Consider the following 16,700-nt stretch of genomic DNA (forward strand, 5'->3'; position numbering starts at 1 on the left):
AAGTATAAGGTATACAATGTGTTGATTATACATTGAAAAATGATTATCACCATAGTATTAACTAACAGCTCCATCACATATATAGTTACCATTTCTTTTCCATTGTGAGAACATTTAAGATCTACTCTCTTAGCAACAGTCAAATGTATGATACAGTATAATCATCATATTGTACATTAGATTCCCAAATTTTTTAATTTGATAACTGGAAGTTTGTACCTTTGACTAATATCTCCTCATTTCTACTACCCTCCAATACTTAATAATCACCACTCTGTGTTTCTATGAGTCTGGCTTTTTTAGGTTCCACAGGCTGTGAGTCCTGACTTAACATTGTCCATAGGTTCTTGGAAAATGTGACTTTAAGCAAAACAACATATAATGAAAACAATTTACCATAGGCTAATTGATAAAAACAAGACTTAAATTTCTATGGCATATTTCTGGTCACAACAACAGCATTTAACTTCTAAATAAAGACCCAGAACACTTCTAATTGTAAACATTGAAATAAATGTTAGCTATCCATATAAACTAGTTTCCAACCTGGAATCAGATATATTTCTGGTAAAGTTAAATAAATGCAATTAATTTCCACATATCCCGGCCCTCGCTGGTTGGCTCAGTGGTAGAGCATCGGCCTGGTGTGTGGAAGTCCCAGGTTCGATTCCTGGTCAGGGCACACAGGAGAAGCGCCCACCTGCTTCTCCATCCTTCTCCCTCTTCTTCCTCTCTATCTCTTTCTTCCCCTCCTGCAACCAAGACTCCATTGGAGCAAAGCTGGCTTGGGCACTGTGGATGGCTCCATGGCCTCCACCTCAGACACTAGAATGGCTCCGGCTACAATGGAGCAATGCCCAAGATGGGCAGAGCATTGCCCCCTAGTGGGCATGCCAGGTGGATCCCGGTCAGGTGCATGTGGAAGTCTGTCTGACTGCCTCCCCGCTTCTAATTTTGGTAAGATACCAAAAAAAATAAATAAATAAAAATTTTCCCCCACATATCCCTAAGTCTCACATTTAAGTCCGTAGCCCAAGGTTATCTGGAGGTCTTGGTCATTGCTATGTTCATGATTATTCTTGTATTCTCTGGTTCTGATTGGACGTGGATGACTCTATTCCTGAGAGTATTGGCAGTCCTTAGCTGTGGCAGAATTAAGTTCCAAAATTTCATAGAATTTTGGCTGTTGGAATGTATCATACATGGTCCCACAAGGAAAGGTGCCTGGTTGGAATCCCAGTACATGGATGCTGGGTTGCTGGTTGCTGGTGATCACCTGTATCTGTTCTACGGTCCTGCACACGTTAGATTTAGTCTCAGTTTTCTCAACTATGGGGTGCAGTGAACTGTGTACCTCAAAGTTCTATCTATTGGGTTTTCACACTGACAGGACAATGCTCTCAGCTAGCATCTAACTCTACCAAAACTGAGCTCATACCTGCAGGACTTATCAAGTGGTTGTTAGTGTGGTGTTAAAATTGATTTTTGGAATAAATAAAGCTTGCTTGCTTTATTTATTTATTGTATTTTTCTGAAGTTAGAAGCAGGGAGGCAGTCAGACAGAATTGCTCTGTTGTGGCTGGAGCTATTCCAGCATCTGAGGCGGAAGCCCTGAAGCCATCCTTAGCACCTGGGCCAACTTTGCTCCAATGGAGCCTTGGCTGTGGGAGGGGAAGAGAGACAGAGAGGAAAGAGAGGGGGAAGGGTGGAGAAGCAGATGGGTGCTTCTCCTGTGTGCCCTGGCCGGGAATTGAACCTGGTACTTCCACATGCCAGGCCGATGCTCTACTGCTGAGCCAACCAGCCAGGGCTTTGCATAGCTTTACAATGATGTGTTTTCCCTCCCAAATTATGCTTAATACTTTTGTTGTTGTTATGAAACTGCCTTCTGTTAACTACAAATGCACCTGGTACAATGACCTGAGCAAAATGAACACTAAATATTAAACAATACAGATACATTATGTATAATATGTTTAAATTATGTAATTCATTTGGGATTCCTGGTATTGGAGAAGCTCTGTGCAAAGATGAATTAATCATTAACCTATTTGTTGTTATATTAACTTATTCTTGGTTTAGTATTTCCTGTTTATTAACCTTGTCTTAGTTTTAATGGGTAGGTCAAACACTTGTTATCTTAAGTAAAACATTGTTTATTTCTTGCTGAAAACTTTAATTATCCAAAAGATTAAGAAGGTAATTGGGCTGAACTTCTGCTGAAGAAGTGCAGGACCTAGGCATGTTACTTGTTCCCCTATTCACCATGTATGTTTTCATTACATTTCCTTCATGGCCTATACTTGGAGGATTTGCTAGATTCTACACTAAAAATGGGAAAACAGGTAGGAAAAAATGGCCCTATCTTCAAGGAGCTTACAGTGTGATGAGTGACAGACTGGGGACAGATTCTTAAAAGTCAACACGGAATTACTCTGGGGAAAGCTTGGATAATTACTCTGTGAGCAGAGGTGAAGGAGAGCAGAAACTTCTCCCGAGGAGTTGTAGAAAGGCTTACAGAGCAGGGGCTCCTTTGTCTGAGGTGCGAAGGCTGAGTCGCAGGTGGGCAGGAGGCATCTCAGCACTGTGACGACTGTGCCGTGGAAGGGACTGGAGAGAGCACAGTATCCCTAGGGAAGTCCTTCGGCATGAACAAAGTGTAGTGTGTCTGGGGTGGGGGTAGGGAGATGAGGTGCAGCAGGTGTTCTCGGTGCCCTGTGCCGTCCCTTTACCCTGCCCCTGAGGTGGATGCAGCTCTTGGACAGTTTCTGCCCCAAACACCAATGATTTCTTCCAGTTTCTCAGCTTTAGGACTTTTCTTGAAGCTAGGGAACTGGCTTAGCCTGGAAATAGGGGTCAGGTGGGAATGAGTGCTCCACAACAGCCATACCCTCAACCAAAGGGAGAGAAGAGCTGATGGCGATGTTCCACCTCCAGTCTTTTGGAGGGACACTGCCTCTGTGACCACTCAACAATGCACCCTTCCTTGCCTCCTTTCCTGTCTCATTCTCTCTTTCCCCTGACTCCCAGCTGACTCCCACCATCTACGTTCTTCTCCCAGGGCTTTACTTTTGGGGGACTTCAAATTAGTACAGTAGATGTGGCATGAGGAGTTTTGTAAGTCATGCTAAACACCGAGGTTTTATTGTGTAGGGGATGGGAAGCCACTCAGGTGGAGACTGCTATGATCAACCATGTGTGTAGAAGACCATCTGGTGGTCATGAAGAGAATAGACTAAGGGACAGGTGGGGTGGTCTGGTGCCTATAAAAATGTGACAGCAAGAAAAAGGTGCCTGCTGTAATGCAAAGTCCATGAGGGTGGGATGATCAGAACACTCAACAAATGCCCAAGAGGAGAATTTAGAGGAATTACTTTAACCAATAATTTTTTGGGTAAAATAAAACAACAAACTTTACAGTGCTTTTATTAAAATGTTGTGGTATTCTGGCCTTGGCCGGTTGGCTCAGTGGTAGAGCATTGGCCCAGAGTGTGGATGTCCTGGGTTTGATTCCTGGTCAGGGCACAAAGGAGAAGTGCCTGTCTGCTTCTTTACCCCTCCCCCTCTCACTTTTCTCTCTCTTCCCCTTCTGCAGTCATGAGTTGATTGGAGTAAGTTGGTCTGAGGCACTGAGGATAGCTCTATAACCTCCACCTCAGGTGCTAAGAAGAGCTTGGTTGCTGAGCAATGAAGTACTACCCCAGATAGGCAAAGCATCGCCCCCTAGTGGGCTTGCTGGGTGGATCCTGTTTAGGGCACATGTGAAAGTCTGTCTCTGCCTCCCCTTCTCTTACTGACTAGTAAAAAAAATGTTATGGTATTCTAAATGAAAATTATATAATTCTACCTACTACCAAAATAAAGTAATTTTTGATAGTTTCTTTTGTATGGGTAAACAAACCAAGTCCAAATCTCACCTATGGTTCGCTCATACACTTTAAGAGTTTGCTGGCCTTTTGTAAAGTGTGATTAGATTTAAAAGGAAAAATGTTGCCATTCTTATGGATATAATTTAGTGAAAAAGCTGAATTGTGACTAAGTTGAACTTTAGCACTGTCAAATACTGCAAATAATTACCTTGATTCTTTTTGTGAGTTTGAAAACAGAAAAGTATAGTCTAATTTTCTCAGTAGGTTTTAATGTCAGTCACACCTTTTCTAAAGAGCATAGGTGGGTGTGTGGGCCTGTGTTCATCTCTCCCAAGGTATGTAATATTTTAGCACCTATTTTTCTGGTTTTATACTTTCAACCTTATTTGTCACTTTTCTGCTTATTAAGCACAGTCCCTTTTGTACAGAATCTAGCACATTTAAGAGTAGTTTTAGAGTTTAGAAGATTCCAATATCTTTTTTGAGGTTGACTACAATTGAAAGTTCTTGATTTCTGCCACATAATAGTTTAGTTCATTTTTCTTTTCCCAAATGAGCCAAAGCACATCCCAGCATCAAAGCTGGCAGTGGAGAGATTGAGGCATTCTAGATAATATTTCAGATATGTTTTAATCTAGTATATTGTAAACCAGAAGTTTTTTGAGCTGTGAAATTTGAAGAATTTTCAGATTATATGAATTCTTTCACCAATTCCAACATAGTATCCTTTTTCTCGTCTTATATAACATGCAGGTCTTTTTTTTTTATGAAAGATAAAAACAAATGTGCTTTAGTCAATAAAATATGAGCCTAATTATGGCAACTTGAAAATGCAGTAAGACATGGATTTCGATGTAATTTTGCATTTTCATATTTTGAACACCTGCTGTCTCTATACCGCAAATTAGTGCAATGTTGCATAATGATAGTTCACTGTACACACGAGTTGTTTAAAATTTGAATTTGCTTTGCACAGATTGTGGAAAACCACATCGAGAAATGAGGATGAATCCCAAAGCAATTACGGCCCCACAGATGTTTGGTCGGCTTGAAGTGGCCACGAATGATTGGACTGATGGAATATTTTCTACTCTTTGGAGGAAAACACTGAGGGCTAAGAAAGGTGGAGGATGCTTTACAAGTACTATTTTTGGCATGCACTTCTAAATAAAAATTTTGTTGGCTCTTTAAAATTGGTAGAAAAACTATATTCTGCATATAATATTTGAGTTATGACCAAGAAGTCATAAATCAATATAATATTTGTGAATGTTGAAATACTGAAATTATTGATTAGTGTATTTAAAATGCCTTCCCCCCTCTTTATTTTTCTGTTACAAAGGAAATTATTTTCCTTTAGGAAAAATGTTTTTGTATTTGTGTGATATCTTAGAATAAAATAGGTAGAAAAAGCTGTTAAGGAAAATTGATTGTATTAAATAAAGTGATTTTACCATAACTATTTTCATTGAATATTTAAAAAATGGTGTTCTTATTAAAGTAAAGCCTACTATAAAAAACCTGATTCTCCTATAAAATCACTGGAGGAAGTTGGCTTCTTCAGAAAGAAAATTGTGTATATAAAAAAATGAAGTCTGTACTGAACTAACAAATTATATTGTTTAGATGTACACCGGTGTTTGGTTGTTGTTTAGAGAAACTCATTAAGGGCTAAGTTTGTATATGTGTGCTTTTCTCTCTGCCTCTGGCTGTTTATTCTAGGGGATCATATCTGGATAGTTCTTGATGGTCCAGTAGATGCTATCTGGATTGAAAATCTCAATTCCGTTTTGGATGATAACAGAACTCTAACCCTTGCCAATGGTGATCGGATTCCCATGGCTCCAAACTGCAAGATTGTTTTTGAGCCTCATAACATTGACAATGCTTCTCCTGCTACTGTCTCAAGGAATGGAATGGTTTTTATGAGTTCTTCTGTCCTGGACTGGAGTCCTATTCTTGAGGTACGATTGGAGTCTTTCTTTTGTAAAATTAAAGAGGAAAACAGATCCTTAGAGTTCGTTTAGAGTGCATACTGCTTTTTCTGCAAACCTGCAAGGTTTAAGTGCATTTTAATGCTAATGTTTATGGAAGAGCCTTGAATGCTCTGGGACATTCAAACCCTGATTGCCCCTTACAGGTTTCTTCAGTGCTCTTACCATCACGTTGGAACTGTGATTTCCAACCCTTGAGTTGTGGAGTAATTGCAAGGCCCAGCTGAATCAATAACCCCACCAGACTGTGAATGAACAAATAAAACTTAACTTTATCACTTTGAGAATTTATGACATTTTTAAAAGGTACCCATTCACAGAAAGTTTGGGAGCAACCACCTTGGAATATTAACTTGAAGAAGACAATTGATTAAAATAGCATATAAGGGATTTTTATTCAGTAGTGCTAATATTATTTTTAAGTTTAACTTGGAAAAAATATTTCAGATAATATCTCTTCAATTCATAATAAGGTATATTATTTTATTACCACCAAGATATTCTAGAGGATATTGCTTGTAATTAGATTAGAATTAAATAGATACTATAGTGTAAGGCATTTATAGTGTATGGCAGAATGTTTACTAGGTTAGCCATCTTTTTTGATCAGATTTATTATTTTCATTACATAAGTTTTTTTTGGAGATGGTTTTGATAGAAAACTTTAAAGTTGTAATTTGGAAAGGGTAGGTGTTTATTTTTTTATTAATTGATTATTAGAGTGACAGAGAGAAGAATAAAGAGAGAGAGAGGGAAGCATTCATTTGTTGTTCTGCTTAGTTGTGTGTTCATTGGTGGCTTCCCATATGTGCCCTGAACAGGGTTTGATCCCATAATCTTGGTGATTTGGAACCAACTGAGCTTACGAACTAGCCAGGCCCTTGATGTTTATTTTATGTTGCAATTAGATTTTTGTGCTTCTGTTTGTGTATGGGTATATCCTAATTTATAATACATTTTTCAACTCCGAGTTTTGAAAGAGTTTAAGTTGGTAAACTATGAAGATGTACAGGAGGGGATTTTAAAGCTAAATAATACCGACATACACAATAGTTGGATATGTCCCTAAAAATTCTTCTAAAGAGTTCATATTTCACAATTAAATTATACATTCATTAAGGAGAATAAAGAGCAAGTTCCCAACCCTGGTTTTGCAAAACTGATCACCGATGACAGTTCTTATAATACAAATGATTGGGTCATTCTCCCAAGCCTACCAGGTTAGAATCTCTAGGGAGGAGAGGTGCAGGAGTTTTTTTTCTAAGCACCATAACTTAGAAACTACAGATATAGTAAACTACAAGTCAAATTGTATTTATGCGAATTTCCCCAAGTACCTCCAATGCCTCTGATTCACAAATGCTTTAAAAAATACTTTTATGCTACCAGCTAATGAATTTAGAGTTTGCTATTTATGAAATAAGCTCGTATTATATCCTCCCTGTCCATGCTGAGGCTGAAGAGAGAATTTACATTAATGGTAGACCTACCTTGTATTTTATATGCTTAAATTTTTTTTAACTTTTATATTAATTTTAGAGAGAGAGGGATTGAGAAACATCAAAGAGTGAGTGGGGGGAAAGGAAAGAGAGAAAGAGTGGAGGAAGAGAGAGAGAGCGAGAAACATCGGTCTGTTGCTCCACCCAATTATGCATTCGTTGGTTGACTCCTGTGTGTGCCCCAATCGGGGATTGAGCCCGTGACCGTGGCACACTGGGAAAGTACTCTGACTGTGCTACCTGGCCAGGCTTTATTGGCTTTTAAATAATGCAGTTTCTTTTTACAAAGGATTAGGAAGAAGCAAGGCTCCAAAAAATCAGATCGGACATATTTAAGGCAGTCGTAGCAGCTCTGAGAGAGTTGTTACTGGGCAGAGCAGTGGAGAAGGAGTTCATGGGAATCTGAGCTAGTTCATGGGAACCAAGCTCATCACTGGCCCTGTATAGATATTTTTTTGGTACCTTTGACTTTGGGGCTGGACTCTAGCTTGGAATTCTGGCCACCTTCTAGCCATGGGATCCTGGGCATGTTACTTACATACCATGGACTTCAGTTTCCTAGAGATAAAAGGAACGTAATAATAACTCCCACCTCATAGAGTTGTTTTGTGCCTTAAATGAATTAATATATACATGAAAGAATTAATAGAGAGGCCTGGCCCATCGTAAGTGTAGTATAATCATTAGATATTGTTATTAATCGGTATTTTAAAAGCTTTCATCCTCACATAGCCATTTTCCTGGTGTGCTAATAAATTTACTTAATGTTTTAATCTGTAAACTGACAGGGGTTTCTTAAAAAACGCTCACCTCAAGAAGCTGAAATTCTTCGACAGCTGTATACCCAATCTTTTTCCAGTCTGTACCTCTTCAGCATCCAGAATTTGGAATGCAAGATGGAGATGCTCGAGGCCTTTGTAATTATGCAAAGCATTAACATGCTGCAAGGTCTGATCCCTCCGAAGGTTAGTTGCTCAATTTTCTGGAGAATTTCACTCTTATTAGCGGAGCCATAATTTGCAGAGTGCAGTATTTGATATTGATTTTGTTAGAGCTCTGGGGGAGGGGAGATGTTTCAAACGTGGACCCTGCATATTTTGTTTTTATTTTATTTATTGTTTTCACAGAGCAAGCCATGGTTTTGTAATTAATTTGCAGGCTCAGTCATCCACTAGGCATTCTATGATGGAGAGATTTAGGCATCTATTTAATATTTCAGATGCAAGATTTAATATAGGATACCATAAACCAAAAAGTTTTTGAGCTGTAAAAGTTAAAGAATTTCCAGATTACATTAATTCCTTCATCAATACCAAAATGGTATCCTCCTCCTCCCCTGATGTCACATACATCTTTTTTTTTACAGAAGATAAAAACCAAGGTGCTTTACCCTCAAATGTGAGGGTAATTAGAATTCCTTGGAAATGCAGCAAGACATATATTTTCAGTGTCATTTTGCAGTGTTTGAACACCTGATATGTCTACATCACAGATCAGTGTGATGCTGCGTAATGATGGCTCGCTCTCCACCTGAGTCGGTTTAGACCCCCTTGGTTGGCATTCCTAGAGATCAGGGCTGTGTTTGTTCCCCAGTTTTACTCATCTTTCCCTTCTTCTTGGTTGGAGGATAAACTGTTGATCTTTTTTATATCTCTGCTATTTTCATTAAAACTTCATAGCAAAGTTTTGGTTTGAGAATTAAGCAATTAAAATTGATTTCTTTGGTGCTTAGGAGCAAGGTGTGGAGGTCACACGGGTGCACCTGGAGAGGTTGTATGTCTTCTCCCTGATGTGGAGCGTGGGGGCCCTGCTGGAGCTGGACGGCCGGCGCCGGCTGGAGCACTGGCTGCGTTCTCAGGGAACGATCACCTTGGATCTGCCGCCTCTAGCTTGGCCCGGCGACACCATGTTTGACTATTATGTCACATCCGATGGTGAGGATGCTCACTCCCATGTATACATAACACATGTGAACAGTTATTTACACACCATACATATATATTTCTAAATGGTAATTAAAACTCTTGGTGCCTGACCGGTGATGGCACAGGAGATAAAATATCAAGAATGCTGAGGTCACCAGTTCAAAATCCCAAAGTTGCTGGCTCTGAGTTGGGGCTCATCAGCACTGGGTTGCTGGCTTGAACGAGGTGATCATCCACACAACCCCAAAGCTTGCCAGCTTGAGCCCAAAGGCCACTGGCATGTAAAGCCCAAGGTCACTGGCTTGAGCAAGGGGACAGTGGCAGGGCCCTGGTGAAGGCACATATGAGAAGCTCGATGTACAACTAAAGTGAAAGCAACTACAAGTTGGTGCTTCTCACCCTTTTTCTCCCATTCCCCCCCCCCAAAAAAAAAATAACAGCAGCAGCAACAAAACTCTTGGCTGTAAAATTAAAATGGAAATTTTTATGTGTGAAGAAAGCTAATTCTTTTTAAAATATTTCTATCAGTTTTTTCCAGATGTATATTTCCCTCTTGTTAAATATACTGTGTACTGACTTTTAGTGGATTAAAAGCAAAATTTTAAAATCCCTAAATCAGATCCATTTCAGCTATTCATTTGATAAAATCAGCAATTTATATAAAAATTACAGTGTGATATATATTTTTTACTAATTGTGTGAATATCTATACATCTATATATACACTGCTCACAAAAATTAGGGAATATTTTATTGCTTCTTATTCATTTTGAAATATCCCCTAATTTTTGTGAGCAGTATATATACTTTATATGTACATACATATATAAATACTTACATAAACATATATAAAATACATACATATATATAAACAATATTTACATATGGCATCCTAGAGTCTTTTATTTTTTGGTCTTACAATTAAGGAAGTGAGTAATAAAAAGTTTGTGAGATTAAACATTTTAAAATAATTTTAGGTACAAACTACTGTCACAGTGTTCTGTATTTTTCTACATACTGTGTTATTGAAAACCTACATATTTAAAAGGAAAATGTCAGGACACTAACACATGCTTAAATAGTTCTTAGATCTCTGATGTTAATGGTCTTTATTTTATGGGGAATTTTGGAAGATGCCTTCATGAGATGTCAAGGGTGTCTGGTCATTATATGTAGTTAGTTCAGTTATTAACAGGAATGTGAATTGGCGAGTGTTCTCTGTTGACCTCAGGTAAATGGACGCACTGGAACACATGTACCGAGGACTATGAATATCCATCTGAGGCCACCCCAGAGTATGCCTCCATCCTCGTGCCAAATGTTGACAATGTGAGGACAGACTTTCTTATTAAAACCATCGCTAAACAGGGCAAGGTATGGCTCTTTAACTTTTCTTAAAAATCACATATTTAAAATGTCACTTGAAAGTACAAAATATCTTGCCTTTATTTTAGAATATTTTATTTTTATTAATGTAAATATACCCAAATCAGCATTTCTTTTAGTATTCTCCAATGACAGTATTAGTGTTGAATAGCTCTAATTTATATTGAATTGTTCCTCTGGAGAGAATGTGAATTTTGACTTGTTTTTTTCCAAAGAGAAATTCTTCTCTTCAGATTATTGTATTAGTTTTAGGCCTGACACAATAAAATACCACACACTGGGTGGCTTAAACAAGAGACATTTTTTTCCCACAGTTCTGGAGGCTTGAAGTCCAAGATTAAGGTTTCGACAGGTTTAGCTTTTTTTAAAAATTTTTTAGAGAGGAGTGGGAGAGACAGAGAGAGAGAGGAGAGAGAGAGAGAGAAGGGGGGGAGGAGCAGGAAGCATCAACTCCCATATGTGCCTTGACCAGGCAAACCCAGGGTTTCGAACCGGCGACCTCAGCATTTCCAGGTTGACGTTTTATCCACTGCGCCACCACAGGTCAGGCAGGTTTAGCTCTTTTTTTGAAGCCTCTCTCCTTGTCTCACAGATGGCTTGCTGTCTTCTGACTATGTCCTCCCATGGTCTTATCTGATTTATAATATATAGTTTACTAAACGTGTGTATATCTATACATATATATGTATATACTTTATATATACATATATATATAAATACATAAATATATATGAAATACATATACACACAATATTTACATATGGCATCTTACAGTCTGTTATTTTTGGTCTTACAATTAAGGAAGTGAGTTATGAAAAGTTTGTGAGATTAAACAATCCTTGCGGTTTCTGTGTGTATCCAAATTTCCTTCTCTTATGAGGTTGCCAGTTAGATTGAACTAGGGTCCCCCAAATGGCCTCATTTTAACTTAATTTTCTCTAAAGACCCTTTCTCCAAATATAGTCACATTCTGTGGTTAAGAGGGTTAGGGCTTCAACATATAAATTTGGAGGAGGGGACACAATTCAGCCCATGACAATCATCTTATTGTGTTTCTTGGATTTCTTTCTCAACTCCTGTTGCAGGCTGTGCTGTTAATTGGTGAGCAAGGGACAGCCAAAACGGTCATAATCAAAGGGTTTATGTCAAAATACGATCCTGAAAGTCACATGATCAAGAGCCTGAACTTTTCTTCTGCCACCACCCCGCTCATGTTCCAGGTACTGGCTCTTTGGAGTTGCTCATGAAGCCCAGGTCTGTGGGAGAGTGCAGGTTTGAATGTCATTACTGGTCTGCTGTGCCCCCAGCCTGGCAGCACCACTCTTGTGGCCGTGGTAAATCCCTATGCCTGTCTCCCATTGTCTCCATCATTCCACTACAATAGAACTGCTCCCTAATTAGATGAAACCATATGAACATCTTCAATTATGGAGAAACAAAATACTTATTTAAGGTGTTCATGGCCTTAATCCTGTTTAAAATATCTATGTAGAAAAGCCTGTGAACATGGAAATCTAAAACTGAGTGAAAGAAATAAATACCATTTGTTCCTCTCCCTGAACCTACTTCCTCTCCTTACTGTTGTTCCCAATATAAAGGCCTGTCTGCCTGTACGCTCTGGCCCAAAGAAATGTGCGTGCAGGAGTTTGCAGTGAAGAAAGGAAGTAATTTATTATTATAGGCTTGGCCTATTATTGGCCAATCCAGAGTGCACACAGGCTTGCTTTTAAAGACCCCACCCCCCAATCGTGTGTAGGTTACAGATTATGTAGGGCAAAATCACAAGACACTGTGGGTGGGTTAGGGGTTCATGGTTGTGTTAGAACTAATTGGTCGGAGGTGAGGAAGCATAATACACATCATTTCTTCATGTCTGGAGGGCAGTTCTGAGGTCTGCTGTGGCCTCCCTCTGTCTGGTTTCATGGAAGAGTAAGTAGGGGGTCATTACACCTTAGGACTCAGAAGCTGAAACATAAGTTAGATCAAGATGTTGTCTTAAGCCTGCCAGAGATTTAGACCTTGTAGCCATTAGTTAGGTCTGGGCCATTGTCACAGGAAAAAGCTAGGTTTATGAGATAAAGAGAGAGAGAAAAAAATGATTTCTAAATTTAAATCATTAGGACCCTCTGTTTCACCGTCTGCTTTTCTGTGGGCATGCCTATTATTCGAGCTTTCAGGCTAGCTACATTGGGGTCATCTTTGATGGGTCTCTTTTGAATCAAGAGCTGTTCATGTATCTAAAGAAACACTTCGCACATCTTTTCTTTTTTATTCTCTCTGTCTGCCTCTATATAATCTACTTCTTCATGATTCCACACAGGGTAGTAGCATGAAGGAGTCCCCAGCTGGTCCTTATTCAAGTCTAATTCTTTTACAGTCTACCTTTCATTCTCCATCCAGTCTCTGGTTCCTATGTTGTCACCTTTCTCTTGTTGTTCCCTGAGTTAGCATTCCATAATAGCTCCCATTATCAATTGCAACAAGGAATAAACCTTAGAATCTAAATATACTAATGCTGTTACCCTGTTATATTATTAAAAAGTAACAGAAAAGAACCCTTCAAATTAATATTGCCTATATCAATGAAGATGCCCCAAATGACTTGGGTTTGCAGCGGCTGGCTGGTTGTTTCTTCTTGTTCCTAACTTATTTCAGACACTATTGAAATTGGGGAGGAAATCCTAAATGCCAAATCATACTTCAATTGGTATTAAGTCGTCTTTCATATCTGTATTAAAACAAATAATGCATTAATAAAAAGAGACATTTTATAAATTGAAAATGAAAGTTTTTAGGAGAATCCAAATCCCACTACGTTTGCTTTTAATTAACTTTGCTGTTCTGTAATTGTTGGAATGAAAATATCAAAGAGCAATGGAAACTGTTAAAAGCAACTAAATCATGGTATTTTCTCACTTAATGTAACTGGCAACTGCAGAATGCCAATAAACTAAGACCATTGATTAAGTTTCTAAATAAGACTGTCAACTATATAATGCTCCTCTTTTAGGGGTGACATTTTCAATACTGCTTAGCCTTCAATCAAATGAGTGCCATTTACACAGTGTCCTGATGGGAAGATCTGGGTGGAAGGTCAGCCCCAAATTGCAGTGGCTCAGCTGTGGTATTTTTGTTTGGGGAACAGCATGTTAATTATCCTAGGCTGGCAAGACGCTAGCATTATACACATTCCTTCGCATTGTTTTACATTTAAAGAACTTTTGTTAGTTTTACTATAGAAGAATAGCTTCTTTAAAAGTTACAATTATAAATCTACTGTGGATCCGGATTTTAAAACATTAAATCAAAGCGTGATTTTCCTTTTTATTATGTTTGGCAATTAGCTAGCCATGCACATTTCTTGAGACTGGATTAAATTTCTAGGGGTGCAGTGCAGTTCTGACAGTAACTGCCTGGCATTACTAAGACTTGACAAGTGAGGGGCTAAGGCTATCACAGGATTGCCCTCTCTTCAGGTAACAGCCTTAAAGCAGGGGTTGCAGCCTACCAGCACTTCTGAAAAATTGGCTACAAATTCAGGGGTTCCTATGATCCTTTCAAAATGATAATTCACTAAAATGACCCAGAATTTAGGAAAATTCCATGCTTATGGTTATGGTTTTAATGTAAAAGGTATGAATCAGGGTCAGCCAAAAGAAGAGATGCATGGGAAAAGTTTGGGAGGGTCTGAAATGCCGATCTCTGTGTCCTCAGAGTGCGTTACCCTTCAGCCACATGGCATATGGAACCAACTGCAAAGCTCACCTGAAGTAGGGTGTTCAGAGTGTTTATTGGGGTTTCATTGCATAAGCATGATTGATCGAGACATTGGCTACCTGACTGAACCCAGTCTCCAAGACTCCTCCCATCCAAGAAGGTCAGCTTATAAAGCTTACTTCAAAGCCCTGACGCTCAGGTAGTTTTTCTTGCATGAGTGGTTTGAGGGACCTACCATGAATAACACAAACAGCTCTGTTACTCAGGAAATCCCGTGGTTTTAAACGCTTTCTTCTAAGAACCAGGGAGAAGGCTAGCCAATGTTTTTAGTGTAGAACAAGACCTTATCACTGTATTTTTGTTAGTATCTCTTGATGATATTTAGCTCTTTAAAGTGGTAAAGATCTGTGGTCTATGTCTCTTTAACATGAGATTTTATTAATTTCCTTGGAAAAAGGTGTATACTGTCTTGAAAGCTACCCCTTGATGTATATAAAAATTCCTAAACTATATAATAAATTCTAGCAGTGGTACCATATTGAAGTATGATAATTAGAAGAATTAGAAAGCACTCTTTTAAAAAATAAAGATCTCTATTCTTTCAGGTCCCATTATCTGGTTCACGACTACTTGAGCCCAGTTCTCTCCTGTCCTTCAGTGTGGAGGTGACATTATTTCATTTTCTGTTCAGAAGCATCACAGGGTCATCTGCTCTGTTTAGTGCCCGTTGTGACTGCTGAGAATCCAAAGTTTTGATTGTTAGAGTCATTAGTTTCAGAAGGCTTTCAATTAGCCAAGCTGTTGTAATTACTGTTCTCACTAAAATTTTTAGCCTTTTATACTAAACAAGGGCTGATGGACCTGAGCGTTTGTCTGTGTATCTCCCACTTATTAGGATCGATCCAAACCAAGTTGAAATTCTAGATGGGAAAACAGATAGTGTCCGGCCGTCCTGTGAGACCGTGATAGCACACACTCCACTCAAGGACACATTTCTGTTACTTGACAGGTTGTTTTCATCAGGGTTTCCTTTGTTTTCACCACGGTGTCACTTTCATATGTGTATTCAGTAGAAGGACTGACTTGTTTGTCTTTCTTTGCCAGGGACAGTCTAGTTTACTTTTGTTGTCTGAAATTAATAATTAATGAAATTCCCTTGTCACTATCAAAAGTGTGTACTTTGGGCAAAAATTATATGGTCACCCTATTTTTTGGAAAAGGGAATTCAGTAGGTCTTTTAAAAGAGATCTTTCATTTTTTCTTCCCCAAACAATACTGTTTTGATGTAATTTTCTGTTTTGAAAGTAATCCATACATAGCTTTCAAAATTTAAACAATACAGAAAGATAAGAAGAAAGTGAAAGTTTCTTAAGAGAATTTCTGAATTCCGAATTTATCTCTTCTAAAAATAATCGTAAAGTGTTTTGAATACAACAAGTATCTTATAAATGGTTACATAGCAACTTTTTTTTTAAAATGAGAATCAGAGCCAGGAAGGAAATTCCACATGTTTTTCTAGACTCAGAACCACATTTTCAAATAAAATCTTAGGTAGAAGATTAAGCTACAAAACAAAGAGCCAAGAATTGGCGCTGGTGCTATTGGAGCTGGGCTTCTGCCACCCCTTCCAGGCTCCTCCGTGCTTACTGCAGGGTCCCTGCAGCTGCAGAAAATCCTTTTGACTCTTCAGAGCACAGTTGGAAGACAGCTTGCAGAGGAGAATCACACGAGATTATGTGAAAGTATTTTTTTCATGATACAATTCTCTGAAAATGTCATATATTACTGTTATTATTAATGCATTCAGAAGGAAGGAGATGAATGTGCTTATCTGAGGTCACAGCTATTTGGTGGCAGAACCTGAGCTGGAAACCAGGTTCCCAGTTGTCCATGGAGCCGCTCCAGTTCACCCATACGCTTCCTTCCAACGGCTTTTCTTTATCCACATTAGTATGCAAATAATTAATGAATTACTTAGTAGTGCATTTGTTTTCTTTTTAGCTTCTAGTTTTGCACAATTGTGTTTTCATGTTGTTTTAGACTTCATTTTACTATTTATATTGTACTATTTTTATAATAGTACTTTTAAAAATGTACTACAGTATTACATTTTAAAGTTTACTAAAGTAAGACTTCTTATTCGCTTTGGATGAATTATAATAAAATGGGACGATCTTGTTTAGGCAGTAGATTTCTTTTATTTTTGTATCCTAAATGTGTTTTTTGGGATGGTTGCCCACTCACCTTGCTTCAGGTGCTTTGAGTGCTGCTTCCTTCTGCAGGCGCGTCCTCTGGAAGCCTTGCTGGTCC

At 38.5% G+C, this 16,700-nt stretch overlaps 1 protein-coding gene across 3 annotated transcripts in view; it reads left to right on the plus strand.

The window, feature by feature from the left end:
• The window catches only part of DNAH5 (dynein axonemal heavy chain 5), a 316,293-nt gene that overhangs the window by 185,569 nt on the left and 114,024 nt on the right, over window positions 1-16,700 (plus strand). For all 3 annotated transcript variants that reach the window (XM_066374372.1, XM_066374367.1, XM_066374381.1), the window contains 6 exons: window positions 4,846-4,992; window positions 5,592-5,833; window positions 8,151-8,327; window positions 9,095-9,296; window positions 10,519-10,661; window positions 11,759-11,893. In XM_066374372.1, coding sequence (XP_066230469.1) covers window positions 4,846-4,992; window positions 5,592-5,833; window positions 8,151-8,327; window positions 9,095-9,296; window positions 10,519-10,661; window positions 11,759-11,893 — 1,046 coding nt within the window. The remainder of the gene's footprint in view (window positions 1-4,845; window positions 4,993-5,591; window positions 5,834-8,150; window positions 8,328-9,094; window positions 9,297-10,518; window positions 10,662-11,758; window positions 11,894-16,700) is intronic.

Source organism: Saccopteryx leptura, chromosome 1 (genome assembly GCF_036850995.1).
Source record: "Saccopteryx leptura isolate mSacLep1 chromosome 1, mSacLep1_pri_phased_curated, whole genome shotgun sequence".
Lineage (NCBI taxonomy): Eukaryota > Metazoa > Chordata > Mammalia > Chiroptera > Emballonuridae > Saccopteryx > Saccopteryx leptura.